Genomic DNA, 26,563 nt, shown 5'->3' with positions numbered 1-26,563 from the left:
TATTTTTAAAACTAAAAGATTTCTTATATATTTTATTATATTTTGCATTTCTAACCCAATTTCAAAAGAGTCATTCAATCCTTCAAAAACCTAAAAGAACTAAAAAACTTTAATTCAAGAGTTTCATAAATTATAACTTATTAATATAAGAATCACATTATTAAAAAACTTTTAATTTGCAATCTCACTCAAATCCCCTACACTACACCAAACCACGAGACAGAACATCAAAATCATACAGCCACTGCCACCGCCACCGCCACCGCCAACTCCACCATCCCTCCTTCTTACAAACCCTCACTGTGACCCAAGTCAATGAAAGAAGTCACTCACTACAAGTAAAGATACAAGGAAACGTACTCTCTACTCCAGAAACTCCAACTCACCAGCTGATCATGCCCGCATGGTTGACGCCCTTGAAATCGCCATCTAGCAACTCCAGCACAGCACTCAACAACAAGCCCAGCAAATTCAGTCACAAGCTAGTGCCATAACATCAAAAAGCAATACACTCCAAGAAGCCCAGTCCAAACTTCAAGAGACTGGAGATGAATTGAAAAAAAAAAGAGAAGAAGAAGAAGAAGGATATTGTATTGCATGTTTACCCCAAGACAAAAAAGTCAGCTAAGTGAGTCGGCTAGGCTTCTTGGGATCCTTGAGGAAGAGACAGAGAGGGGCTTGATGTTATTGGTAAGAATGCTTATGCTTTTCTGAAATATCAATGAAATATGAAGATGAAGCCAAAGCTAACCATTTCTTTGTTCTACTACAGGCGCAAGAGGAGTTAAGGATATGGGAAAGACTATTCAACCTTTTCAAGGACAGGCTAAGCTGGAGAAATCAAGTGGTCATAATAGATAAAGATGAGAGGCAAGATAATGAATAAGGAAAATTGAATATAGACTTAGAGCCCGTTCGGATCGTTTTTTTTTAATTTGTTGATAAAATAATTTGTTGATTAATAATTTAACCTAAATTTTATAGATCTATAAAATGTAGAGTAACAAATATTAACAAATATTATCAAATGCTAATAAAAGTTGTATTACAGATTTGGCGAGGTTTAACAAGACTGTCATATAAATTTTCAAAATTTGTAAATTTACATTTTGTAGCTTTTTGTAGTTCAACATTAGCATTCGACAAATCACTTTTTTTCAATTTTGTTATCAATATAGATTGTTGAGTAATATTTGTATTCGGTAAATGCTAATTTGGATTTATATTGTTAACAAATATAGCTCTACATTGTCTAAAAAATCGATCCGAACGGGCCCTTAGAGAAGGAACAGACAAGACGGGTGGATATAGAGTGATGGGGATATTGGAGGAGAAGCGATCTTTGATATGTTCTTAGACTGCCCTGGAACATGGAACATCAAAGCTAAATGAGAATATGGCTACTCAATATGACATCTTTTACTTCAAAAAGACGGTGAGTAGAGACGTAAAAAACCATTCACCCAAGAAACATATAAACAAATGCATTAACTCACATGAAGGATAGCGAAACCGACATTTGAAACCTTCGAGGGTAATTCTATAAGCATGTATATAGATGTCTCAATAATTATTACTAGTTTTCAGCATTTCAACACGCTCAATTTGCATTCTAGCTAGACGGTTATGAATAGCTCGATCCTTCTCAGTATTTCGCAGTATGATCACAACTCTGCTGCATGTATTATATGGGAAATTAGACATCACACATTCGAAAAACCTTTGCACAGGAACAATCTTCTTCTCCTTTTATGAACTCGTCAAATCTTAAGATCCTCTTTACCTTGTCTCTATTCTCACGAGACATTCTTTGCCCATTACTAAGTAGATAAGTGCTGCCATCATGGTATCTTCGGTCTAGAAGAGGATGATGGAAGATCAAGATCTAACAGTGTCACTAAGTGCCAGCATAATTCAAGGATCGAATATTTACATTGATATAGTAACTTATGATGAAAGCCCTTATATTGCTGTTATAATGCTGCAATAGAGAATGGAGCCTCTTTTGAAGGACGTCAGCTGCTGAAGACTTTGTTTTCGATAATATTCAAAATAATTAGATGGTCAAGAGTTCGATCTTTGACTGTTGGTACGAGAAGGATACGGAAGACGTAGCACCCACGAATTGCGTAGGTCCTGTATGTCTAATTGTATTCTGTCTAAAGAGCTAGCTACGTATTGAAAGTGGTAAGTCTTATAAAGACTTACTGAAAGAGCTAGTCTCTTTCGCATTCGCTTAGGGTTTTACTACAATTGCTATATTACAGTGGTAATTGAATTGAAGTCATTCACTTCGTTCACACATTGACATCTATCTATGAGGATAAAGCAATGATCAGCTCATACTAACCAAATCAGAAAGAATTGTCTACGCAATGCATCTTCTTAAAATTATTGTTAAAGTAAGGTTCCCCGAGAGGATCACGGTCGGTGTGGGTTCGAGAATCCGCAAAAGCGAAATCTTCGGGAACGTTTGTGGAGAGATGCTGACAAACCACAAGCATCTCCAGATGCCTATCAAATGTATTTCTAGTATCCTCTTGGTTGACGCAAATGGCCCCAGAAATTTTGGATAGGAAGAAAAGCAGAGATGTCACTCTCCTATACGAGTGCTACTTAGCTATGAATATGCACACGGCACAATAAACGGTGCAGCTCAAGCGAAGCATTCTCTACTTAGTGGAACTCGACTAATATATCAATCAACGCGAGAAGATACTCATCAAAACTGTTTGTTGGAACTCATGAAACTCGTGCTATATTATCGTTTTCAAGGATCTGTTCAAAACCTTAGTAGAGGGGTGGATTCATTTTACTATTTCAAACTCGATGCTCTGTAGTTAAAAGCTTACGCGACCAAGCGGAGCCACGTGCTTACGTACCTATCTAGCCCCGCACAAGAGGCTGACAAACAGCCTTGTATCTCAGATAATCGCTCCAACTTACCAAAAATGTTCTGGTCTGCAGATGATGAACTTAAACACTTTAGAAATAGATGGATTCAAGAGTTCTCAAGACAAGAAATGAAATATTTCAGGAGGTAACAATCGTCGCTGCTTCTCTTGTCACAATATTGATACCGTGGAACAGCTCAAACCATATTGCGTTAACCTGAGTCAATTGGCATTGAAGAATGCCGGCGACAGCAACTCTCTAATATCATCGACGGAAAACCTTCTCGGCGCATTGCGGCGAACGTGTGACAATGAAGCTTTCGACGAGAAGCTGGCAGATTGTATGTTTTTTTTACTTTTCGGAATTTCTGGCATTTTGGTCAAAGGGCTACGCAATAACTGACCATCAGTGTGTTACTAGATGTCTTCTTCCCATTATCACAGATCCTGCGTTCAAAACAAAAGTACACGGACAAACTGTCGGAGCTTACTCTGAAATGCTTAAGGCTACTACTGGAGCAAGGATGGCGAAACCATATTGCGATAGATCTTGCCAAACAACTTTTGATCCTGCTGACATTGATGATCGGAGGAGTACCGGGGCAAGCTCCAATAAAAGCCCCAGAAGAACTCGTTCTTGAAGCTCTGGCTGCCCTTGCAGCTTTATTTGAAGACTTGGCTCGTGTCCCAGAAGCATCCTTTACAATCACTGACGAGAGTACTATACCGGCAGTTGGACACTGCATTACATCGATACTCGATGCAATCACAGAAGGCCCATCGGCAGAGATACAGTCAGAAGGCTTAAATGCATTGAAAGCTGCATGGACCTGCATCAAAGATGTACAGGCTCATGCTAGTTTCCTCCCAGGCACAGTCTCAGCCCTCACGAAGTGCCTCACCCCCACTACAGCATCTCGAAGATCACAGAAAACTATTGTCATGGCATTAGAGAGTTTACTACTGGTTTTAACAACAGTATTGAGCGATGTCAAGACTCGTACTATCAGGACAAGTAGAAACACAGAGATGGAAGTGGGAAGCAAGCGCGAGAATGACATGCTCACGAAATCCTGGCTTACTGCTACCACTTCTCAGATAAAGCTTTCTCTAGCAAATGTCGTGAAGTTGCGTACACACAAATCTAACAATGTCCGTGTCTCACTCAATCGACTTTGCATCATTTTACTGGACGAATGCCATGATACATTGGCTGATTCGACTTCTATTCTGGTGGAGACCTGTTTGTCGTTAGTCGGTGCAGAAGACCCTCTTGATGCTAGCACGACTTCTATTGCAGACTTGGCCACTATACATTTAAGCATTGGCGAGTCAATCAAGAAAACGTGTTATAACTGGGTAATCAGTTTACCACGAGTGATGCAAATGAACGATGAGACTGCCAAGGTATCCGCACTGCACCAGCTTTCAGCGTCATACAAACTATTGAGTACATTGAATCTGGGCTCTTCCATACTTGATGAAGCACTCTCGAGATCGCTACGAGACAGCCTGTCCAGTGTAATAGAGACCTCTTCTCACCCTCGGGCAATGCAAGAGGTTTCATTAGACCCTAATAGTCAGGCTCTGATGATGTTGTCAAGTGAACAGATGCTTTCAAGGGATTTCCCTCCCATATTGATGCCGGAAGAAAGTCAAAAGTCTACAAGACTCGCTGTGGTAACATTTCTGAGGTCATTGAATGAATCGCAATCAAACATGACCATGGCCAGCGAAATGCTCGAGTATGTCCGGCAAGCCTCTGGTCCAAGTCTACTGGCTGCCTACTGGATCTCATCCCAATTGATACAATTGGCTGCTTCTCAAAACGAGGAAATGAATGAATTTTTCGAATCGACACTCCTTGCTTCTGACGACTATCAAGCCACGAATCATGATCTGTATTCTTACTCGATATCAGTGTTGTCTAGCGAAGACCACAACCTGGATTGGCGAGTGAAAGGAATCGCGCTGGAGATCGTGTCTAATTCGGCTAAGCATTTGAAGGAAGACTTTCGAGCAGAGCTCGTGGATATCCTGTACCCCGTGTCGCAGCTTCTAGGTTCGACCAGTGGTGATTTAAGAGGGCGTGCAACTGTCTGTCTCAACATACTTGCACAAGCTTGCGGATATCCGAGCACCCGAGAACTTATCGTGGAGAACGTTGATTATATGGTGAACGCAATTTCGTTGAGATTGAACACATTTGACATATCACCCCAAGCTCCACAAGTGCTAATAATGATGATTCGATTGACGGGACCATCTCTGCTTTTATACCTCGACGATGTGGTATCTTCTATATTTGCCGCTTTGGACAATTTTCATGGCTACCAGGGATTGGTAGAAGGTCTATTTGCCGTGCTCGGAGAGATTGTGGAGACGGGCTCACAATCTCGTCAATTGCGACTACCTGGCGTACCACATGTTGATGCCATTCAATGTCGAACCCGTACCATCACAGTTGACAGTATTGTTCAAGCAATCGAGAAGCAGCAGGAACGACTCAAAACGCAAGAGAATATCGGACCTGGTGATTTCCCACGAGAGCCGTGGAAAAGCGCTTCTGCATCATTGGACGACATGGGCCAGGTTGGTGAAAGCAACGATGATAACAACATCGAAACAGTGGAGATACAAAAGATTCCTGTTACGAAAACCTACACCATGGTTCAGAGCATTATCCGACTCTGTCAGCACTATCTTACAAACCCATCCCCCACATTACGTACGCGGTTGCTCGGATTGATACGCACATCCTCTGTTGCTCTACAAAGCGACGAGGAAAGCTTCTTACCTCTTGTTAATGATATATGGCCTGTAGTTATAGATCGGTTATACGATAAAGAATCACATGTTGCCATCGCAGCTGCAGACTCTATTGCAGCTATTTGCAGAAGTGCTGGGAATTTTCTTAACACGAGAATCGCTGTGCAGTGGCCCCGCTTGATTATGTTGGCCAGGCAGATCAGGGCTAATGTGCTGGCAGAGAAGACTGGATTCGGTGGTCGTGGAACATACTCGCAGGCTGCACAAATGTGGGAGAGTCTAGTGAAGCTTTTGATGGCTATAGTGGAATGCACGGGGGTGAATGATGACGCATTTGACGATGTTTTAGATCTTCTGGCAAGAATCATACCGGATAGAAGGGACGTTCGCGATGTGTTGTCAGCCGTGAACTCTGATGCTGTTTGGTTAGTATTGCAGTCTGGTTCGCGTCGTGAAATTCAAATACCTTCGCTCGACGGCTATATGTTTCAATCCTCTAGACCTTTCATCATAGTTTAATGTAATGTAATGAATGTCATAAAAGTTGTTTATAATCGCGACTACAATGTTTTGTATTTTCTCACAGATAGATCTCATGGACAATTGCTAAAAGAGTGGAATATATTTGTTTATTAGCAACGTGTGGGACTTTTGAGAGATGCTAGACAATCCTCAAGACAGCAGCAACCAACCAAGACAAATGATTTATGGAATGTATTTAAGCCCGTGATACTCGAGATAGCATAAAGGCCTAACAATGACACTATGTAAGACAAGACTTTAGAAATGAAAGAAGACACTCTTGAAGGACTTGATCAAGGTACTTTTACCCTGTTACTCGGAGTCCTCATCATCGCTCTCAGCCTCTGCCAACCATTTCAAGAACCCCTCTGCTGACTTGCGAACTTTCTTGCTTACGGCAAGATCATTGGTATATTTCTTGCTGGCTTTAGTACCCCACTTAGTGATGACTTCTTCGCTGAGGAGTTCCTGATCATAGAGAACCATGAGGATATTGGATGTTTTGTCGTAGAATTCAGAGTTCTTTTGACCGCGGAGGCCAATAAATCTTTCAATTCCACCGAGGAGAGACTTTTCATGTTTCTCAGAAGTGACCATCTGCAACAAGATTAGTATTCATGTAATAACCAAGATAAATTTACGCAAGCTTACGTTCTTAAGCATGCCTGCTCGCTTTGGAATTTGCTTCACAATGTTGTCATCGAAGAGTGTAAGAGCAAGAATAACGAGAGTGCGGTGCTTCGCCTCGATTCCTAGCTCTTTCGCCTTAAGATAGATTTGAAGATCGTCTACCTTACTGACATCACCTTTCTCCGCAGTCTGTTCTTCAATCCAGTTTGCAAGCTGATCATAGGTAGAGTTTCCGCCACCTTCTTCATCATCGTCCTCGTCCCCACCACCGCCACCCAAGACGAGCTTTTGCTTGAGATCATCAGGGAGCTGTTGCTGACGGGCCTTAACAGCTTCTGGGGACATGTCTACTGCCCAGTCATCGTCTTTAACTTCAGTAGACTGTTGAAGCTCTTCTGCTTGGCGAACGAGCTCATCATCACTTGGAGCATCGAGTGCGACGTCGCCGTTGCCATTGTTGTCATTTGATCCATTTTCGGATGCGTTCTCGCTACCACTAGCATTTTCGTTGTCCTTGGCTTCGCCCTTGTCTGCTTTAGCTTTACGAGCTGCCTTCTTTTCTGCTTTGTCTTTCTTGCCCTTCTTTGGTTGAGTCTTCAAGATAAAGCCGCTCAACTTAAGTCTAGGGTCAACCATCGAACGTTTGCCGCATGCCTTACAATCCAAGACGATGTTCCCATCTTTGAAGATCACTTCAGTTTCAGGATTCTTGCACTCTTTGCAGAGCACAAACTTATTGATGAAGCCATCCAAATAATCCTGCAATTTGCTTGCTTCGTGAGCACCATTGATAATCCAACGATCATCGGCAGGGTTGGTGTTGGTTTGAGCCCCGAGTTCGAAGCCGAAATACTTGATGACATATGCCCCTGGGCGGGCCAATGAATTGGCGATGCTGGTGAGATTGACGATGACGGTTTTGATACCGTTGCCTTTTCCTTCAATTTTGGATTGGATCTTCTCCATCTTGTATCTGTAAAAGTTGTCCTTGACATCGCGGCGGATATTGACGGTAGCCATGATTGCTAATGGGTAATGTTGAGTCGAATTGTGTATTTTCGTCAAGGTTAAGGCGTGCAGGTGTTGTTTAGATAATGCGATGATCTGAAATATAACATGCAGAAGAGTTGAACTCGTTGAAATGGCAAAGTCGGTTGAGGTTGGTAAAATTTGGTTGGTGGTTACGGGAACATTCGAATCGTAGGATAATACTTAGCCGTTGCTACTGAAGTAAGAACTACAAGGTTTCCGCGGTATGCGAAATGGTTGCAGCTCGAGGGGCGGCTGATGTCTGAGGTCGTTGGCGTTGGGTGTGAGATACATATAACGCAAATGTATCACTGTACGTGCTGATAGCTTTGGGTGAAGAGTTCAAGGGAAGAAAATCCTTGTTGGCAAAGATGGAGTTTCTTTCCGATAGTGGAATATGCAAGCTGGAGAGATTTGACGTCTGAAGGTTGGATATCCGACAAGTACAAGAGCGAAAAGCAAAAGTGCTTGCTTGACGTGTTCTCGGACAAATTTGATTTGTGAGCTGTAGGATTTGTTTGATTCCGACGATTTGGGATAGATGGGACTGGAGAAGAGTGGACCTTTTTAAATGGAATTTCTTCTACTGAAAGAATCTCCAATACAAATGTTATTGTATTGTTGATGGAGTTGTTGTTTGTTGTGTTGTGTTTGTTTGGCAGAAGGCAAAGAAAGAGGAAGGTTGTGGAGGGGGAAAAAGAAAGTTTGAAAGAATTTCCAGCTAAAAGGTTTCGGATATTGATGGTGGAAATGGTGGTAAGCCCTTGTCAACAAGAGAAAAAAAAATGGAGCGAGGAAGGAGGAATACAGCTGCAGCAAAGCAGTCTGGTGAATTATTTGTTAAATTTACCACATTGAGTAAATATAATGGACATTGATTTATGTTTATGCTTGTTTTATCAACATTTATATCTACAAGATGTATGCAGCCTTTTACGAAATGATAATGTCACAGTCAACTCCCGTTGTTCGTACCTGAGGTTACCCAGACGCTTCGTGGGTAAAAGAAATCGTATCGAGGAAGAACTACACGTGCCGCGTCTAAGCATATGATTCACTGATATGCTTCACATACCTAGCATTCATCTCCATTTCCAGCCATCCGATATTCTCCCTCCTTCTTGCGTATTGATATCCGTACTCCCCACTTTGTGTTTATCCGTTCCTGTCTCTATTCTCCCAAAATGGCCCCCCAAAATGTTGATTACTCTCTTTACCTGGTGACAGACTCTACGCCTGCTATCCTTGGTGACAGAAACCTTGTTGATGTGGTAGATGCTGCAGTCCGTGGTGGTGTCACTATTGTGCAATATCGAGACAAGCACAGCGATACAGCTGCCCTCGTCGATACTGCGAGGAAGTTACATGCTGTCACACGAAAGTACAATGTCCCACTTCTGATCAATGATCGAATAGACGTTGCTCTTGCAGTTGCGTGTGAGGGCGTCCATATTGGCCAGGATGATATGGGTTAGATCCTCTGTCACGAATAAAGTGATAATGCCATCTTTCCCTCATGTCTCTAACTTTGATCCAGATCTGAAGACGGCAAGAGCACTGTTGGGCAAGGACGCAATTATCGGTGTAACAGTGGCCAATGTCCAAGAAGCTTTGACAGCATCTAAAGATGGTGCGGATTATCTAGGAATTGGCACAATGTTTGCCACACCAACGTAAGTACAGTACGGCAATATGAAGTTAAGTTTCAGATTCGAGAGCCATAATAAGACAAAGTGGTACCTTTATTCCAGCACAAATATACAATACGTAGCTTTGTTTTGTGGGAAGAGAATCTCAGTCTAATCTTCGTACCTGACCTGTTTGCTTAAAATAATGAAAAGGATTCTGATGAATGTTGAAACAGAAAAACCAACACCAAGGAGATCATTGGAACCGCTGGCACGAAAGAAGTTCTGCATTCTTTGCAACAGTCAGGAAGCCAAGTGCGGACCGTAGCAATAGGTGGCATCAATTCCTCGAATCTTCAGCGTGTCCTGTATCAGTCGGCATCAGAGGGTAAGCAGCTCGACGGGGTGGCTATCGTCAGTGCCATCATATCAGCACAAGATGCCGAAAAGGCTGCCAGCGAGCTTGCAGAACTTGTACGGACCCCGGCCCCGTTTGCTTTAGCAAATTTACCGCATGACCAGAAAATAGAAGACCCTCGCGAACTTTTATTACAGGTTCCAAGTATTGTAGGAGATGTTGCTAAGAAGACTCCTCTATCCCATAACATGACAAATCTCGTGGTTCAAAACTTTGCTGCTAATGTCGCTCTGGCAATTGGTGCCAGTCCTATCATGGCAAATTATGGAGAGGAGGCGGCAGATCTTGCGAAACTTGGAGGAGGCTTGGTTATCAACATGGGAACGGTCACTCCCGAAGGTATACAAAATTACTCAAAGGCTCTAAGAGCATACAATAACGAAGGGGGGCCAATTGTGCTCGATCCAGTGGGGTGTGGAGCTACTGCTGTGAGACGGTCAGCAGTTAAATCACTTCTAGCAAATGGATACTTCGACGTCATTAAAGGAAACGAGGGAGAAATTAAGACTGTATCCGGCTCACTTATTCAGCAACGAGGCGTCGACAGTGGCTCAAGTACATTGAGCCTCGTGGAGAAAGCTACAATCGTGCGTGATTTAGCCTTAAGGGAGCGCAATGTAGTACTAATGACCGGGGCGGTTGATATTTTGAGTGACGGAGTACGTACCCTTGCAATATCCAATGGGCATGAAATTTTGGGTAGAATCACGGGAAGTGGTTGCGTTCTGGGTACCATCATCTCAGCAATGTTGGCAGTCAGTCGTGGAGACAAGCTTCTCGCTGTGTTATCCGCATTGCTTCACTACGAGATCGCAGCTGAGATGGCAGCACTGCGAGATGATGTGAGAGGTCCGGGTACATTCGTTCCAGCACTGATCGACGAACTATATGTTATACAAAAGGCAAACTCTCAGGGCGATTTGCGATGGCTTGAAAAGGCGAGAGTTGAAACCATTGCATGGTAATATATTCTATAAAAAATAATGTAAGACTGTTGTACCTGCACACATGATGTTCTCGTAGATCTAATGCCCTGTGCACTTGAATTTCCCAGAGCCACACTAAAAGCCCCCTCATCCGGGACGAAGTGCCAATCGGCATGCAGACGCGCTCCGTTCCCTTGGCTCCACATCCTCGGCTTACATACTCCACCTACCCCAGGAAATGCCACAGCACCTCCAATAAGTAAACAAATGAAAGTATCATACTTCACATTGCAAAAATGATAGAACATGTAGGAAAACGTTTGAGTAAGTTCCGTCCCTCACTTCCAGCTACTCAATACTCACGCAACTCAGTCAGGCCTGCCCTCTTGTTCGTTCTCTATTCCCCGATCACTCCTGATACCCGTTCCATTTGAATCCCTCCACTAACCCCTCCTTTCCAAAAAGTATCTGCGACATCCAAGAAAAGTTTCGCAAGGCGATATGGGAATATGAGAAAGTGTGCGTTTATCCAACTTCCCTAATCTATAGATCCTATCACTTATTTCCACCTCAGCATCGCGACAACTCAAAAGATGATCAAAGCAAGTGATGTGCTTCATATTCCCATCTATGCCACCACACAGAATCGCGCACGACTAGGCGAAACGTGCGCTGAGCTTAACATCCCCAATGCTGTTGAGCATGCAGACAAAACGGCTTTTAGCATGGTATGTGAATCTTACAATCATCATATATGGACCATGAAATGAGAGCTTTTGCGTCGACATTGTCCTTGCATGATGTGACGAGTTGACGTTGGCGACTAACTCGTGATCCCAACCTAGTGGATTCCATCCATTTCTCGACATTTCCATTCTGCCACTCCAGCTGAAGTGATTATTGTGGGCATTGAATCGCACATCTGCGTTACACAAACGACATTGGATTTGCTAGCCCACGGGCACAAAGTGAGTGTACTTGGTGAACACAACAGAAGGGGGCTAACAGTGTGCATAGGTATATGTATTAGCCGACGGAGTGAGTAGCTGTAACCCGCAAGAGATACCTATAGCTCTTGATCGGCTGAGGGCTGCTGGTGCTATTGTGACAACCTCGGAGTCGATCATATATGAGATTATGGGTGATGCTAGGTATGTCCCCTTTTCTATTTCTTATCATATCATACAGTTAGTCAAGCTAACACTTTCAGCATTCCCGAGTAAGTAATATAACCTATTCTTCGGACTGTGATGTGATCATTCGATTTTATTAATGCCTCTTTCTGTAGGTTCAAAGCAATTGCTACTCTCGTGAAGGAATCTTCAGCGAGTACAAAGGATGTCATGAGTACTCTTCTTAGTAAGATGTGAAAAGGGTATATCAAGAGATTGCAAACATAGTATCAAAATTTTAATTTTAATTATCTGAACACTAAGCAGTCGAGTACATGAACGTTATTTTGCATCATTTGCTCGCAATACGTGCCTGTTTAATTACAGATCAGGAGTCCGTGGGGGCTACAGAAACCTTTGGCTTGCTGGAGTTCATCCACGCGAAAGCTGAAGCACCGCCTACTGGGTTCGAGGATCGTGGAATTGTTGTAATCACTTTAGCACTCTTCTGATCCTCTGAACTTACTCTCTTTGGTTCCCAACGAAGCTGTGGCTTATCAGTCCCGTTGGGTTGATCCTTGCGTTTGAGATCAACCATTGATCTTGAAGGCGCCGGTTCGTAAGATGCACCTGTTCTTGCACCAGACGATGAACGACTCGCAGCTAGATTTGATGAGGAAGAAATAGATTTTGATGGTTTTAGCACCTTCATACTTCGACCTCCGCGGACTGCTCTTTGATAACCACTTGTAGAATCACTATTGTGGTCAGCATTCAGTGGTGTACTGCCTTGCCGCCATGAACCCCAAGTCCCCATAGGAGTTTCGCGTTTGAGTGTATCGGCCGCGTTCGTGGACTCGACTTTGTTTGCATCGGCCACGCCTTGGTCCGATTTGTGTAAAATTTCCGAGTCTGAAGTACTCCCATTGCTCTTCATGAAATTTTCAGGATCTAACATGGAAGGAACACTGTGGACGGGTGATGAACAGGTGGCGTTAGAGCTGGTTTGTGGGTTTGTAACACTTTGAGATTGGACATCTGTAGGCTTGACATGATTAACACGTGATCCATCAACTATATCACCTGTGTTCGTAGGTTCAATCCTGGGTCGCTGTTCACTGGGCGTAAAAGGAAGAGCTGTTGCTTTGAGTTCAATTCTTTCAGGTGGGATATTTGCGATGCACAAATTCTTGAAAAGAAGTTCATCTTCTGGTCGTACGAATGGCACAGATAGTTTATCACGATCATCGCCGAAGAGTGTCATGAGGTTTTGCGAGAAGAGTATATCTGCGTTGTGCGCACGTAGAGTATCACTGCCAATAAATACACGTATTGATCTTTTGAGATCGGCAAAGGGCCGTTGATTCATGCCAACTACCTCGAAATCTGCTGTGAGAGTTGGTAAATGAGGGCCGGGACTATTGACTCTAGAGGACGATTGCGTTATAATTGCTTCTGGAAGATATACAGGTAGCCTGATAACGTAACGCCCCTTTGTTGGATCCTTTTGCATTTGATTTGTTAGGCCAAGCTCTTTTACAAGCGAATAGTCAAGGATAGATTTTTGTGAACCTGTACAAATATCGGCGTATAAGAGTGCACTGTGAGAAAAGTTGACCGTAAGCCAGCATCTGATGATTGAAGGTACCGAACCTAGGATAAACAGACCTGGAGGAGGATCTGGTATTTCCAAGGGTGAATCATCGTCCGGGTCGCCGATCATAAAATTGGTATCCAAGCCTAGGCTACTTGTGCGTCCAGAGGGAACAGAATGGGTGGAGTGGACAGAGTGACCAGCAGAGCTATGCCTCCCATCTGACTTGTGTGATGAAGAGCGCTCAGTCATAGGGTGACTGCCAAACCCACTAGTCGGGCGAGCGGGACCAAATTCTCCGGACGCCCTTGATGCCTGCGCCCAATGTGACCCCTGAAGAGCGCTCACGTCGAAGCGTACACTGTTCGCTCTCGAAGTACCTCTACGCACTGGCTCCTCATCGTTGTCTAGATGAAGACTCCCAAGTAGATTTTGCTCTTCTTCGTCATCGAATTCATCGAAAACATCTGTAGGAGAGTTGTGAACAGGACCTATAACCCAATGTGTTAGTGTTTTAACTAGACTAGTGAGGATCAAGTCTAATACATACCTTGTTGAGGAGTACCGCTCAAAATGCCAGGAAATGGCGAATTTGTACCCCAAACAGATTTGAGAGCGGCATCATCCGCTTGTCGCTTCTCCAGTCTCATAAGGCGGTCGGAATGGTTGATTTGTACGGCTTGTACATGCTTCACGTTCATTTGAACATGATATAGTTCTTCTCGTGAAGCCGGGAACTGTGAATCCATTCCAATCCTTTCCTTGTAACCCCCAGGGAAGTTTTATTTTCAAGCCTTACACTTGATGGCATGGGAGTAATATCAAATGAAATTGACCAAGGAGGGTCACCGCAACAGCACCGTATGACTACCCCTACACGCTCGTGATATATCGTCTTATAGCAGAGGCTCCAATCGGATTGAGGTATATCACAGAATGTTCAGCACCTGGCCAACTGTGAAAATTTGGAGGAAATCCCGGCTCTTGGATCTTGTACTTAATGCCAACGAAGTACACAACGGCTCTCTGTGAGCCTCCCCCACGGCATCGGCCGATGATCTGATATTTGAGACACTCTCCTGCCTTCTATGATCGATGAATTTCTAATCTCGCAGTTTTTATATTGGAACAGAATTGGCTCTGAAATATGGACGAAGGTTCTTTGAATGTTGTTGTGCTCAGCTATTCTTTGATGGTTGTGCAAGTATCAAATGAGGAATGTAGTGGACTGCTTCGACGCAAGTCTATGCTCCCTGGCGGTATTATTCGATTCGCACAAGAGTTTTGGATAGATTGAACCGAAGGAGATCGAAGAGCTTTATAGCAGTTACGTTTGTTTGTTTGCCTTTTCGCAGATAATTTGTCGTTTGTTGTACGTCGTTGTTTTGCCCTTTGAGGAAGATTGGAATCGCAGTGGGGATGTAAGTAGATACTAGGTGTGCAGTAAATTTGATTTAAGTTTGCCTTTTGAAAATGTTCAGAAGAGGAGTAGGTAGTGTAGAGGCTGATTATTATAAAGTTGGTATATTGTATGTTGTATATTAGGAAGTCGAATTATCAATCAATAACCAGTTGTTGAGTGGCATTTGGTTGGGTTTGGAGGAGAGGATGTCATTGTTTGCTCCGGCGGCAGTGTAGCTGGTAGGGTCCTTTAATTTGGTTGCGGTAACCCTATAAAATTACAAGGGCAACTAACCTTAAGTGGTGTTCATGCATTTTCGGCGTTAAGTGCCCTGACAGTCTAAAACATGCTATACAAAAAAGTATTGCTTGTGCAATGTAAACTACGTTTTGATTCTTAAATACTCTCCCGTGAAGCTAATCAACCCTCCATAACTCAATATTTAAGGAGGTGAGATGTCTCTACTTGATCCCAATAATCTAGAAGTCTTCCTTGCATGTATATTCTATCAAAGAAAAGACCACCTACACCATTCTATGCATCATGCATGCATTCCGTTTAACGACTAAATTTAGGAGCTACTGTCCACTGTTATCATATTATTAGCATCGTTAACACTATATCTTGAGGAGATAAGAAAACACCACCTAGAAAATACATCTAGGGATTGTCGAAAGGAAACACAAACACTATACTTACGTGTGGAAATACCCAGCTGGGGCTATCCAAGGGCTCTTCTTTCCACTCTTTTCCAACCAATGGTATAACTTCGTCCAAGAATACTCTGTATCCTTCACTAGAAAGATGAAGACCATCAGTGAGGAGTGCCCTCATAGCTGTATCATCCCCAGCACGTTTGGTGCCAATTGTTTCAAGGTTGTCGGTATTATCTGGACTCATCTGCACCGCTTTCACCAAAATAGCCTTCCATAGATCGACTAATACTACATTTCGATCTTTCCATTCACCGGCAATTTCTCTAACTGCAGCTGCATATTTGGCTGTATTATCCTGTGATCGTGTGAGGGAAGAATACCCCTTCTGGAGGTCTTGTTCCTCAAGCTGAACCTCATTGATAGGGGGCGGTGTAACCAGTAAAATCGTGGGGCATTGTGCTATGGAACTCCAATTCTTGAGAAGGCTTTCAATGTTTTTCTTGTAAATTTCCAATGGAACATGTTGACCCGTAGGACCATCCGGTAGGCATGCATCATTCGCACCGAACAGGATGAGCTTGCAGCACATTCTATTAGCATACAGAGAAGTAACCTAAGGACAGCCTCGCACCAATAAAGGCAAGGCTTCCGGGGGGGGGGGGGGTAGGTTCTATCCAGGAACGAGTCCTATATGGTAGTTTTGACGTACCAGGTAGGGAACCTTTGCAGCGGTTGGATTTGGGACGAGATGCTGATGGATCTCAACAGCATTATCGGTATTATACCCGCTCAACCCATGGTTTATTATCTGCAGCCGCCTAGAACAATCTAAATATGAACTAATTAGTGACCGGATGGTTCTTCTTTGGAGCAGTGAACTCACGTTCTTCAAGACCCGCAGTAAAGGAAAAGCCATCCCGCAGATGACTCGAGAATTGCACAATGGAATCGCCCAATAGAATAAACTGGGGATAGCCTTTGAAAGACATGTCAAATGTGGCACGGCAGAGGTTAACTAATGTTTAAGTGAGGGATTTTGTTTTTCCACTCCTATTTATTCGTAGCCGCCTCGGCTCGTTCTAACATGCAATAGCGGGAATGCAGTAGTGCAGCAGCGCAGCAATAGGAAGCTGGGGAAGAAGACGAGAAGCGATATGCAGCTCACGAAACAATCTTGAGAAAAGGAGTGTCCAGGATTCAGTCGGTTGTCCGTAGGAATCGAAACAAACACCAATGGAGATTGGAATGCCCAAATGCACCTTGACAGATCCGTATTCTGTCCTCGATTGATGTGATGTGCGACGCACGAGGTGGACAATTCCGGATATTTTGTGGAGTTGAGGTACCGGGCAGGTCGTATTTCGTGGTGCTCTTGAAACTTGTTGTTGTGGGTATGAGGGGATGGGATGGGATGGGATGGGGGTGGGATGGATGATGGGCTCATGGATTTTGACGCGACATTTGCGGGAGTTGAATTGCCTACTTTGTAAACTCAGCTACCATGCTACCCTGTGCATTTCCTCCCCGCAGATCAGCTTTCTCATCGATCGAATCTATGGAGTATGGATTTTCTACAAAGTCACACCGACAACCCGGCAGGCACCCTCAGCTAGCTCTCGACTATTGCGTGTCTCGGGGTGGACGGGATTGTATGCACACCCAATCGAACATCCTCTACCTTTCCGATGTCATGAGTTCCACGTCCCTTCGATGCCGATGCTGGTGTTGCTGCCATCTGCCATGCTACTTACGACCCTCCGCTCGCAAGCATCGGCCGTTCATGAGTCATTTCACTATTGCATGTTTTATAGCTCGTCGTGCTCATTGGCCCGATTCCCCAGCGAGGCTATCATCAACCTGCTTTATGGCGCGCGGAAGATAAATGGGAGATCATAAGGAATGAAATGCATTCGTATGTTTCACAGCGCTTGTGACTCCTAGGGCGGCTTCCAAGAAAAGCATATTACCTAAGTGCGCAACGATTACCAGGGAGCACCGCACCTTCTCGTTTTCACGAAGCTTATCGAGCCTTATCGAGGCTATCCTGCACTGCAAAAGCTATCTTAAGCGCATTAACCGTATCATTTCCCATAATTGTTCCAACTCCAAACTCCAACTCCCACTTCTGCTTCTTGGTTCCGCAATTAACGATGAGGGCGTGTCTTTGATCCGATCTTGGTCTTGATTTTCCCTCTTTTCATGTTTGCTGGCATTCGATGCGTCCCGCCAGAGATTCGGCCCAGGAGTTTCCATTCTTGCACGTCGCACCTACACCGATTTGACTATTGAATATTACGACACTGTTACATCAAAAGCAGACTGCAGCAGGAACGTCCGACCACTCAATATTGATATCAATTCCAAACTCCAAGGTATTACCTCCAGGGTTCGACTAGCCTCGAAGACCCTTGCTTCTCCTCCACATTTCATTTGATGCTTCTTGATTCCGCAATTGCTCCCATTCCCAATCTCAAAAGTCATAGCCACTCCCAACACCAACACTCCAACTTCCCCTTCGATTCACCAGGAAAATTCTAGTCTTCGTCAAACAGTGGTGTGGGTGGTAATATTGAGAGGCGATTTTTTGTACATCTTCAGCTTCTCATTTATCATTTATCATTTCCTCTTGCCCTTATTTCACTTTGGTGTTTCGCATCTCCCGCTTCTGCGTGCGAGCTTTCAGTTTCCTGCCGTTGTGTACCGTGTCGTCATTCCAGAACGTCTATCTTCCTGCGATGTGTTAGGTGACACACCGAGACATTCCCGATATGAGACCTTCTAGCAAGAGCCACATTGGCGTCGATTTTACAATGTCGTCGAATGTTCCACCGGAATCGAGGGACTCGTCAGCTCCCCCCTCGCCCACAGCCACGAGAACTCTCCAAAGATCAGCGAGTAATCTTTCCGACGAGCGAACTCCTCTCCTCCAAAGTGCAGGGCGTTCTCGTATACGTCTCGGTGGCGCGGCGGAGATCAACCGCCCATATCTACCAAGTCATCATAGTTACTCTGGTAAGTCTTCAATTTTACCATTATTAATCGAGCTTCAAATTTCTCCTATAGTACTGAGCACGGGGCTAACCATATACCATTTGCAGGTAGTTTAAGAGGTAGTCGGCATCATAGCCGTGCCGGATCTTGGGGTCAGCGTTTAGTTACCGCATTAACTTCAGAAAGACATGGACCTAAGGACCAGATGCGAGAATCCAAAAACATGTTGACCACAGACGACAGAGTTTGGTATGATCAGTTTACGTCAACAGATTGGGTCCACGACAGCATTGCAGATGCATACCGAGTGAAGGGGCTTCGAAGTAGGAAAGATTTTCGAGGTCGAATCAAGGCGTTTTTTGATGGCACACAAGGTTGGATACTGAGTGCCCTAGTTGGATTCGTGACAGCTACGATAGCATATACTGTTGATGTCTCGGAGACTCCTATTTATGATTGGAAAGATGGCTATTGTCATGATGGATTTTTCATCAGTGAAAAGGTTTGTGCAATTTTCGTCGTCTCTGTTCATTTTTCAACATGACTTTTGAACTTGCCCACCACAGCTTGCAAGTCAGATTCGGCGACATTAACTAACGCCATGTGTTTCTGCTTTTAATCACGGAGGAACAAGTAAACTGACTATTAATAGAGATGTTGCCCTAATGGAGACAAATGTGATGCTTGGAAATCTTGGTCGAATTATGTCGAAATACCATTTTTCAGTGAGGACTTAACGGAGTTCTTCATTTACGTTTTGCTTGTAGTCGCATTTGCATCAGCAGCATGTCTTTTGACTTTGACTACCAAAACGGTTGTACCATCAACATATCAACTTTCTACGTTGGATGAGAACCTTGGTGCCTTTAGTCGACATGATTCCCAAGCGCCAGTCGATGGCAATACCAGCCCGAAGAACACGCTGGGATCTGAGACGAATGCTCCGATGATCTACTACTCGGCTGCCGGCAGTGGGGTGGCTGAAGTTCGCGTAATTCTTAGCGGTTTTGTTTTGCATGGATTTCTTGGCTTTAAGACTCTACTCGTCAAAACACTCGCTCTGATATTGAGTGTAGCATCCGGGCTTAGTTTGGGAAAGGAGGGCCCCTTTGTACACATTGCAACTTGTGTGGGCAACATTGCATGCCGCTTATTCTCCAAATACGATGATAATGACGGAAAACGCAGAGAAGTATTGTCCGCAGCCGCGGCTGCAGGTGTTGCGGTAGCTTTTGGTGCCCCCATTGGCGGTGTTCTTTTTTCTTTGGAAGAAGTGGCGTATTTTTTCCCAGCTAAAACACTATTTCGAACCTTCTTCTGCTGTATCACAGCTGCACTGACGTTGAAATTTCTCAATCCTTATGGCACCAACAAGATTGTCATGTTCGAAGTTCGCTACTTAACGGACTGGACCTTTTTTGAACTCGCCGCTTTCATCATGGTCGGTGTACTCGGTGGCATAACTGGTGCAACATTCATCAAGGCATCTAGGTCCTGGGCACAGTCCTTCAGGAAGATTGAGATAATAAAAAAGTGGCCTCTTTTTGAGGTCATGCTGGTTGCTCTACTCACAGGCCTCGTCTCCTATTGGAACCCGTATACCAAGATCCCAGTAGCTAAATTGTTGTTCAATTTGGCTAGCCCTTGCGACACTGATAAGTCAGATAGCATGGGTCTTTGTCCCAATAGCATTGATGAAATCTTTCCCATAATTGGACAGCTAACTATTGCATTTTTCATCAAAGGGCTCTTGACGATTATTACATTTGGCATTGTAAGTTTATTTCATTTCGGGTGGGACAACGCTTATTGTTGCACCTTTACTTCAACTCATTCACTAACACAATGTTACAGAAAGTTCCTGCGGGTATATATGTACCATCTATGGTTGTAGGCGGCCTGCTCGGCAGAATCGTCGGCCATTTGGTGCAATGGCTTGTATTAACATTTCCCCAAGCTTCTATATTTGAAAGTTGCGCTGCTCATGAGAGCGGAACATCCTGTATTACTCCCGGTGTTTATGCTCTCATTGCTGCCGGCTCTACAATGTGTGGGGTAACCAGATTATCTGTGACCTTGGCAGTCATTCTATTTGAATTGACGGGCAGTCTCGATTATGTTTTACCCTTTTCCCTCGCTGTTTTGGTTTCAAAATGGACAGCAGATTTCATGGAACCTCTGAGCATATACGTAAGATCATTTAATGATAAGTGTGTGGAGAAGAGACTGACTTTTCTAGGATTTATTGACCAACCTCAACGCTTACCCATTTCTCAATAACAAGCACAAGCCGATATTTACCTCCGATCTTGCAGATATTGTACCTCGTGTTCGAAGAGAAAGGGTTATTGACATCTCCGTCTCCCCCATGATACCTGCTAGTAGTCTGCGCCAGAAGTTAGAGCTTTTGCATCAGGCTGGTGAGGTTGATGGTGGATTGCCAATCATCAGAGACGATGTTCTTGTCGGTCTGATACCCGCCCCCGATTTGGAATTTGCTCTCGATAATCTCGATAACGAGCCGGGTACTTTGTGCCTAATGGCGACCATCAGCAACTATGATGACTCTGAAGAAGAAGAGCGTGTTGATCCTACCGACTTCACGCCTTACATTGATCCTGTAAGCAAAATTTAACCCCTGTTCATCCTCAAATCTACTACTGACAGATAATCAAAACAGGCACCGGTAGCTTTAGATATTCGTTCCCCAATGGATTTGGTCTACGAATGTTTCGTGAAACTCGGCTTGAGATATGTTTGTGTACTTAAAGACGGCCGTTATGCCGGACTGGTAATTTATCCAACCTCCACACACTTACCGTGCAAGAGACCTGACCATTTACAGACTCACAAGAAGACATTTGTCAAGTACATGCGGGAATTGGAAGAAAGAGATGGGCATAATTGATTTTACTGTTGTATTGCGTTTTAGCGTCGGGAATAGGAATATGCATCAACTGGGTGGCGTCATGATTTGATTTTGGGGAGTTTGAATATCCAATACCCTGGTGTAATTCATAGAGCATTACCATCTGGGGTCAATGTCGATTTTACAGACCTGCTTGGGAGGTTGATTCGAAGAAAAGATCATCATAGAGTCTGCGGTACATATTAGACATAATCTTTATCTTCATCATCTTGAATTATCTGCTCTAAGCTCAGCCATGAGTCCTCCCTTATCCCTTTTCTTCAAATCTTCTTGCAACCTCTTTGTGATATATGCAGATATGTCCTTGACCTTCTCAAGTGCAATATTTGTACATTGTAACAATTCCACGGCATCGACTGCTATACCACCAAGCTTAGCAATTTGACAAACTTCTCCGTGACGATTCATACTGATCGTGCAACTACCCTCTCTTAACTGTTCCTCCATTAAATTCGTGTCAACCAATCTAGTCTGCTCTTGGCCCTTCCCATAAAATGAAAATGTCACACAGAGTGGGAAATGTAAAAGACTCAAAGGCACAGGTTCTCGCTCTGCTAAAGTGTAGACAGTCACCGTTTCTCCTTCCGTGCTTGTATCTGGTTTTCTAAAGTGTTGTAATGCAGCTATTATAGCGATACAGGACGCATCGATAAGATTTCCGTCGTGTGACAGAATGTGAACATCTGCGCGGACTGACCAGCATTTCTGACCGGCGATGAGACAAAGAGATTCGGTATCAAGAGCTGCAGAACGTCGCAAGGTCTTCTCGAGAAGGCGAGAGAGCAATACTTCTTGTTCGGTTGGACGGTTGGTTTCGAAAGCAGGTGAGGCCATAGGTGAAAGTTCGGTCGTGATGGTGAAGATGCCATCAAAGAGACGGTCCGGGAATGGGCTTGTTACTTCAGCTGTAATATTGACGAGAACCCTAGAGAATTATCAGTCTTACTAATGACCCTTGAAAAGATCTCTTTCGAAGCAAATATCTGAAAGGTGCTTTGGGTGCGCATCTCCTGAAATCGCATCTCTTACCTTGTCTTTCCTAACCTCACATCTGCCACACCATATTCATCTCCAAACTCTAACTCTAGAGCTCGAAATTGATCAAAACTTCTTCCATCAATTCTTAAATTTTCTTTGAGAGCCTTCGAAAAGAACTGCTTTTCATTGATAGAAGGTTCAACTTCTCGAGGCATCTCGGATTACTTATTGACGTGAAAATACACGCTGAATGGTTGCGCAGGTTACATTATTATTCCCCAAGATTTCTTTTTGCCAGAAACTCCAAGGCGGTGAGCTTTGATTAGACTAGCGCAGCCTTATTTAGCATCTTCAATTGTAGGTAGTCTATCGCGTCTGGCCTTCACCTTATCTTTATCAAACATCGATTTACATTTTACACAGCAAACAATATGACTACCGGTAAGCCCTCTTAAAAAATTGGGAATTTTTACTTGGAAATTACTAACGGATCCTCCAGCACATAGACCAACCTTCGACCCAGTAAGTGAAATTACATTGCGGATTGTGGAGAATGTTTCTTATGGAAAATAGGCAGTGGGAAAAGAAGCACAACGAGGCCCGGCTTATCATCAAAGATTACTTCCAGCTCACACACAACTTAAATTCCGGTACGAAACCTTGGCATGTTTGTTTGGGGAATTCGAGGTTAATTGAGTTATAGAAAGCCAGGACAGGGAGGCGATGCAGCAGCCGAAGTCAGAGACCTTCGAGCAGAATTGCTACAAGCAGAAGCAGCACATTTCGCCAAAAAGAATGGAGGATCAAGCGCTGCGATCGAAGATGTACAGTCGTCTACAAGCACAGCCAAAAGACAACTCGAAAATGGTTCCGCGGAGGATGATGAAGACTCAGAAGCAAAAAGGCGGCGCATTCTAGAAGAAACTCGAGATATAGACGCCGACTCGGACGATGCTGGAGAGAGTGATAGTAGTGATGATGACAGGTTCGCCGAATATCTACACACTCTCTTGGAAAAAGGCTTACATGGTGCTAGTGATGACGACGAAGACGAGACTGCGGAGCTTCAACGGGAACTTGAAAAGATTAAGCGCGAGCGTGCCGAGAAACGAGAACAAGAGGTCGGATTAAGCTTTTCAAAACTGCCAAATACACCACTAATTTTGATGTTCTGATAGGAACGAGAAAGACTAGCGGCTGAAGAAGCGGAGCGAGAGCATGATATCGCTCTTGGCAACCCATTGCTAAATGCCAAATCAGACTTCAATGTTAAAAGGCGGTATGTTAGGTGTGAATTAGTTTCGCATGCTGTATTTACTAACTCAAAATTATTAGATGGGACGACGATGTTATTTTCAAAAATCAAGCTCGTGGAACCGAAGATAAAGGCAAAAAAGAATTCGTCAATGTATGTTGTACTAATCATGAAAGTATCATCACCGGATACTGACCCAAATTTTAGGACTTGCTACGTTCCGATTTCCACAAGAAGTTTATGAGGTATGTTTGGAAGTTTGGGTCTCGACCTAGTGGTAATCATAGCTATCGATCGAATGAGACTAACGTGTTGTAGCAAATACGTGAGATGATTGTGTCATGGTGCATCACAATGCAGGAGTGCAATTTGGTAATCGATTCTTCCGGACGAGACTCGGATATGTACTATAGAGGGCGAAGGGGTTTGGCGTCATGGTTGCATGGAGTAAGGTCGAATGTTCTAGTAGTATTGCCAGTACATGGACGAAATTTGATCTTGATCAGCCTCTCCTCTGATCAACACTCAAAACACAACTGACAAGATTCTTTCAACTATTGGGTCTTTTCACACAATTCATGGATGCGGTAACATGCCACTAGTTGCGGATGCAGCGAGCAGAAAAGCTTGTTTTTAAGTGACATGTTGGAGATATGTGGCTGTTTAAGTGGGATTTACCCCGCATTTTTATATTCGCATTCCACACATGTTGTTCTTTTAAGTTGTTTCATTGGCCAGACCAAGTTCTTCTCTTTTATTACAAGCACCGCCACAGACGTAACCTGTTTTGATCCCGTTCGAAAATGATGATGCATTCTCCGATTATTCTTTCGTTCCGACATGGGTGAAGTCAGATCGCGATATAGTCTACTAGAGTGAAAACGGGTTCTCAAAACTACCGATCTTGTTTTCTTGGTACTGTCATTGCTGCATTCGTCTGAAAGCACGCGGCTATTGGAACGACCTGTTCTTGTTTTACCATTCTACTTGATGTCTGTCATGTATGCCAACTCTTCCAAGCTCCCGCAGGGTCTTTCTTTAAGGTACCCCAGTAGATATCCTTCAATACCGGTACTACCCTTCAATTAGATCATCTTATGACATATTACCTCATCGATGAAATGTTATAAGTAGCCTTCAAATATTCTTCGTATCTATCTGTTCATATCAAACAAACACTCAATCCTACAACTAGCTTCTACATAACAATCCTGCAACAAAGATATAAACAATTTGAACATGTCTACATATAACAACGACGATAGCTACGACACCACTGGTCGTCGTGGTGCTCCTTCCAGCGCCGACGATTCCTTCGCAAACACCTCAGGTGGTTTTGGGAATGAGAGCCGTGGCAATACCACTAGTGCCCAGGGCATTGGAGGCACAGGGACATTTGACGACCAGGATTCTGGAGCATATGGAGGATCTTCTACTCAAGAAAGCCGTGGCTTCAACACCGGAAACTCTGTTAGTTATATTCATATCACCTGTCTCGACTGTAGCTAATATTAAATAGGGAGGATTGAGAGACAACGAGTTTGGCTCGAGCAATTCCAAGTATGGAGGAGATCTCGGCGATGATACTAACAACTTCGGAACTGGTAGAAGTGAGCGAACTTCAGGATTAGGCGACAACACCTCTTCTGGCTTTGGAAATACTTCAACCTCCCACTCTGGCTACGATGACAACACCTCATCTGGTCTTGGTAATTCGGGAATTGGTGGAGCTTCCTCCGGTTATGGAGACAACACATCTTCAGGCCTTGGCAATAATTCTACTTCTCGTTCTGGATATGGAGGAGACAATTCAACTGGTTTGGATAGTTCAAGATCAGGCTATGGAGACAACACTTCTTCTGGATTTGGTGATAAGACCTCCACTGGCTACGGAGATAGTACTTCAAAATCAGGCTATGGGGACAACACTTCTTCTGGATTTGGTGATAAGACCTCCACTGGCTACGGAGATAGTACTTCAAAATCAGGCTATGGAGACAACACCTCTTCTGGATATGGCGACAACCCTTCTTCTACTCTTGATTCCTCTCGCACCGGATACGGTGAAAACACATCCAGCGGCATTGGTGGAAACACCGACTCATATGATTCCAACAAGACCCGCTCCGGTAACACCTACGGTTCTTCTGACAACACTGGCTCGCGCGACTATGATAACACCTCGAGCTCCAATACTGGAAAGACTGGTGATTCTACCGTGGGCAAGATCATGGAAAAAGCTGGACATGTACTTCATAAGGAGAATTTGGTCCAGAAGGGCGAGGCTAAGCGTGCCGCTGCTGGAAGTGATAATTACTAATTTTGGTGTGTCACAAGGGGAAGGATAAATTGATATATTATCTTGTATGATAGTTTGCTGGTTTGATTTTAGCAGATATGAATTAATGACTATTTAATTTTTGCGTATCTTCATTTCCAATTGCACACATAAACAACACTTGTATTTTACTTGCTATCTATACCATCTCCCGACAAAGATCCTTTTTCCCATATCAAAGCTTCTGGGGCTTATTTTTGGAAAATTGTTTTCATCGCACAAAAGCCTGCAAAGTATTGCATCACCACCCTTGTTCTGCATGCGTAATCACATCCATTCATATGTTTTATGCAAGGGAATGATCTACTATGCATGAAGAAGATATTGCATGCATAGATTCTACGTCATCAATTTTTTCCGGGGTTCTTTGAGCATGTTATTTACATGTGATGTAAATTTATAAAATACTTGATTAGAAGTAGATTTATGAAATGGCACGACTTTGTAGAACCTAATATTGTAACGGGATTTGTTGGAAGAGGAATTTTGGAA

At 43.7% G+C, this 26,563-nt stretch overlaps 10 protein-coding genes across 14 annotated transcripts; 6 read left to right on the top strand and 4 right to left on the bottom strand.

Annotated features, from left to right (window-relative positions):
• Positions 1-2,900: 2,900 nt before the first annotated feature.
• Positions 2,901-6,228, top strand: Bctti1. Of its 2 annotated transcripts, none has more exons than XM_024697882.1 (3): positions 2,901-3,040; positions 3,091-3,235; positions 3,316-6,228. In XM_024697882.1, exons 1-3 carry the CDS (start codon positions 2,996-2,998, stop codon positions 6,180-6,182), a joined length of 3,057 nt encoding a protein of 1,018 aa, XP_024553699.1. In that variant the 5' UTR covers positions 2,901-2,995; the 3' UTR covers positions 6,183-6,228. The 2 variants fall into 2 exon arrangements, with proteins under 2 accessions (XP_024553699.1, XP_024553700.1); XM_024697883.1 differs by having other exon boundaries at positions 3,305-6,228.
• A 50-nt stretch (positions 6,229-6,278) lies between these two features.
• On the bottom strand, positions 6,279-8,577 carry Bctif5. Its single transcript, XM_001551124.2, has 2 exons — positions 6,837-8,577; positions 6,279-6,782 (listed from the first exon to the last, which is right to left on the bottom strand). Exons 1-2 carry the CDS (start codon positions 7,833-7,835, stop codon positions 6,498-6,500), a joined length of 1,284 nt encoding a protein of 427 aa, XP_001551174.1. The 5' UTR covers positions 7,836-8,577; the 3' UTR covers positions 6,279-6,497.
• Positions 8,578-8,762: 185 nt separating this feature from the next.
• On the top strand, positions 8,763-10,895 carry Bcthi6. The gene is made up of 3 exons (XM_001551123.2): positions 8,763-9,314; positions 9,382-9,517; positions 9,709-10,895. The coding sequence occupies exons 1-3, from the start codon at positions 9,029-9,031 to the stop codon at positions 10,853-10,855; spliced, it is 1,569 nt and encodes a 522-aa protein (XP_001551173.1). The 5' UTR covers positions 8,763-9,028; the 3' UTR covers positions 10,856-10,895.
• Positions 10,896-11,051: 156 nt separating this feature from the next.
• On the top strand, positions 11,052-12,247 carry BCIN_16g01330 (hypothetical protein). 4 transcript variants are annotated; one of them, XM_024697878.1, is made up of 8 exons: positions 11,052-11,140; positions 11,189-11,204; positions 11,282-11,335; positions 11,391-11,544; positions 11,662-11,784; positions 11,834-11,967; positions 12,027-12,035; positions 12,105-12,247. In XM_024697878.1, the coding sequence occupies exons 1-8, from the start codon at positions 11,113-11,115 to the stop codon at positions 12,184-12,186; spliced, it is 600 nt and encodes a 199-aa protein (XP_024553695.1). In that variant the 5' UTR covers positions 11,052-11,112; the 3' UTR covers positions 12,187-12,247. The 4 variants fall into 4 exon arrangements, with proteins under 4 accessions (XP_024553695.1, XP_024553698.1, XP_024553697.1 ...); XM_024697880.1 differs by having other exon boundaries at positions 12,027-12,247; XM_024697879.1 differs by having other exon boundaries at positions 11,834-12,035.
• An 8-nt stretch (positions 12,248-12,255) lies between these two features.
• Positions 12,256-15,135, bottom strand: BCIN_16g01320 (hypothetical protein). The gene is made up of 2 exons (XM_001551121.2): positions 14,073-15,135; positions 12,256-14,013 (listed from the first exon to the last, which is right to left on the bottom strand). Exons 1-2 carry the CDS (start codon positions 14,269-14,271, stop codon positions 12,317-12,319), a joined length of 1,896 nt encoding a protein of 631 aa, XP_001551171.2. The 5' UTR covers positions 14,272-15,135; the 3' UTR covers positions 12,256-12,316.
• Positions 15,136-15,300: 165 nt separating this feature from the next.
• BCIN_16g01310 (hypothetical protein) lies at positions 15,301-17,022 on the bottom strand. The gene is made up of 4 exons (XM_001551120.2): positions 16,464-17,022; positions 16,290-16,408; positions 15,624-16,157; positions 15,301-15,512 (listed from the first exon to the last, which is right to left on the bottom strand). Exons 1-4 carry the CDS (start codon positions 16,567-16,569, stop codon positions 15,483-15,485), a joined length of 789 nt encoding a protein of 262 aa, XP_001551170.1. The 5' UTR covers positions 16,570-17,022; the 3' UTR covers positions 15,301-15,482.
• Positions 17,023-17,456: 434 nt separating this feature from the next.
• BCIN_16g01300 (hypothetical protein) lies at positions 17,457-21,704 on the top strand. The gene is made up of 7 exons (XM_024697877.1): positions 17,457-18,592; positions 18,679-19,073; positions 19,224-20,345; positions 20,426-20,761; positions 20,811-21,191; positions 21,252-21,362; positions 21,417-21,704. Exons 1-7 carry the CDS (start codon positions 18,349-18,351, stop codon positions 21,477-21,479), a joined length of 2,652 nt encoding a protein of 883 aa, XP_024553694.1. The 5' UTR covers positions 17,457-18,348; the 3' UTR covers positions 21,480-21,704.
• Positions 21,672-22,766, bottom strand: Bcrrp45. Its single transcript, XM_024697876.1, has 2 exons — positions 22,530-22,766; positions 21,672-22,425 (listed from the first exon to the last, which is right to left on the bottom strand). Exons 1-2 carry the CDS (start codon positions 22,691-22,693, stop codon positions 21,705-21,707), a joined length of 885 nt encoding a protein of 294 aa, XP_024553693.1. The 5' UTR covers positions 22,694-22,766; the 3' UTR covers positions 21,672-21,704.
• Positions 22,767-22,840: 74 nt separating this feature from the next.
• Positions 22,841-24,555, top strand: BCIN_16g01280 (hypothetical protein). Its single transcript, XM_024697875.1, has 9 exons — positions 22,841-22,919; positions 22,978-23,000; positions 23,052-23,128; positions 23,182-23,463; positions 23,515-23,599; positions 23,657-23,757; positions 23,814-23,886; positions 23,941-23,978; positions 24,052-24,555. Exons 1-9 carry the CDS (start codon positions 22,910-22,912, stop codon positions 24,065-24,067), a joined length of 705 nt encoding a protein of 234 aa, XP_024553692.1. The 5' UTR covers positions 22,841-22,909; the 3' UTR covers positions 24,068-24,555.
• A 117-nt stretch (positions 24,556-24,672) lies between these two features.
• Positions 24,673-26,172, top strand: Bcddr48. Its single transcript, XM_001551116.2, has 2 exons — positions 24,673-25,203; positions 25,253-26,172. The coding sequence occupies exons 1-2, from the start codon at positions 24,973-24,975 to the stop codon at positions 26,051-26,053; spliced, it is 1,032 nt and encodes a 343-aa protein (XP_001551166.1). The 5' UTR covers positions 24,673-24,972; the 3' UTR covers positions 26,054-26,172.
• Positions 26,173-26,563: the final 391 nt, after the last annotated feature.

Source organism: Botrytis cinerea, chromosome 16 (assembly GCF_000143535.2).
Source record: "Botrytis cinerea B05.10 chromosome 16, complete sequence".
NCBI lineage: Eukaryota > Fungi > Ascomycota > Leotiomycetes > Helotiales > Sclerotiniaceae > Botrytis > Botrytis cinerea.
The sequence above is the reverse complement of the archived record's forward strand: the minus strand, read 5'-3'. Positions and strand labels throughout refer to the sequence as shown.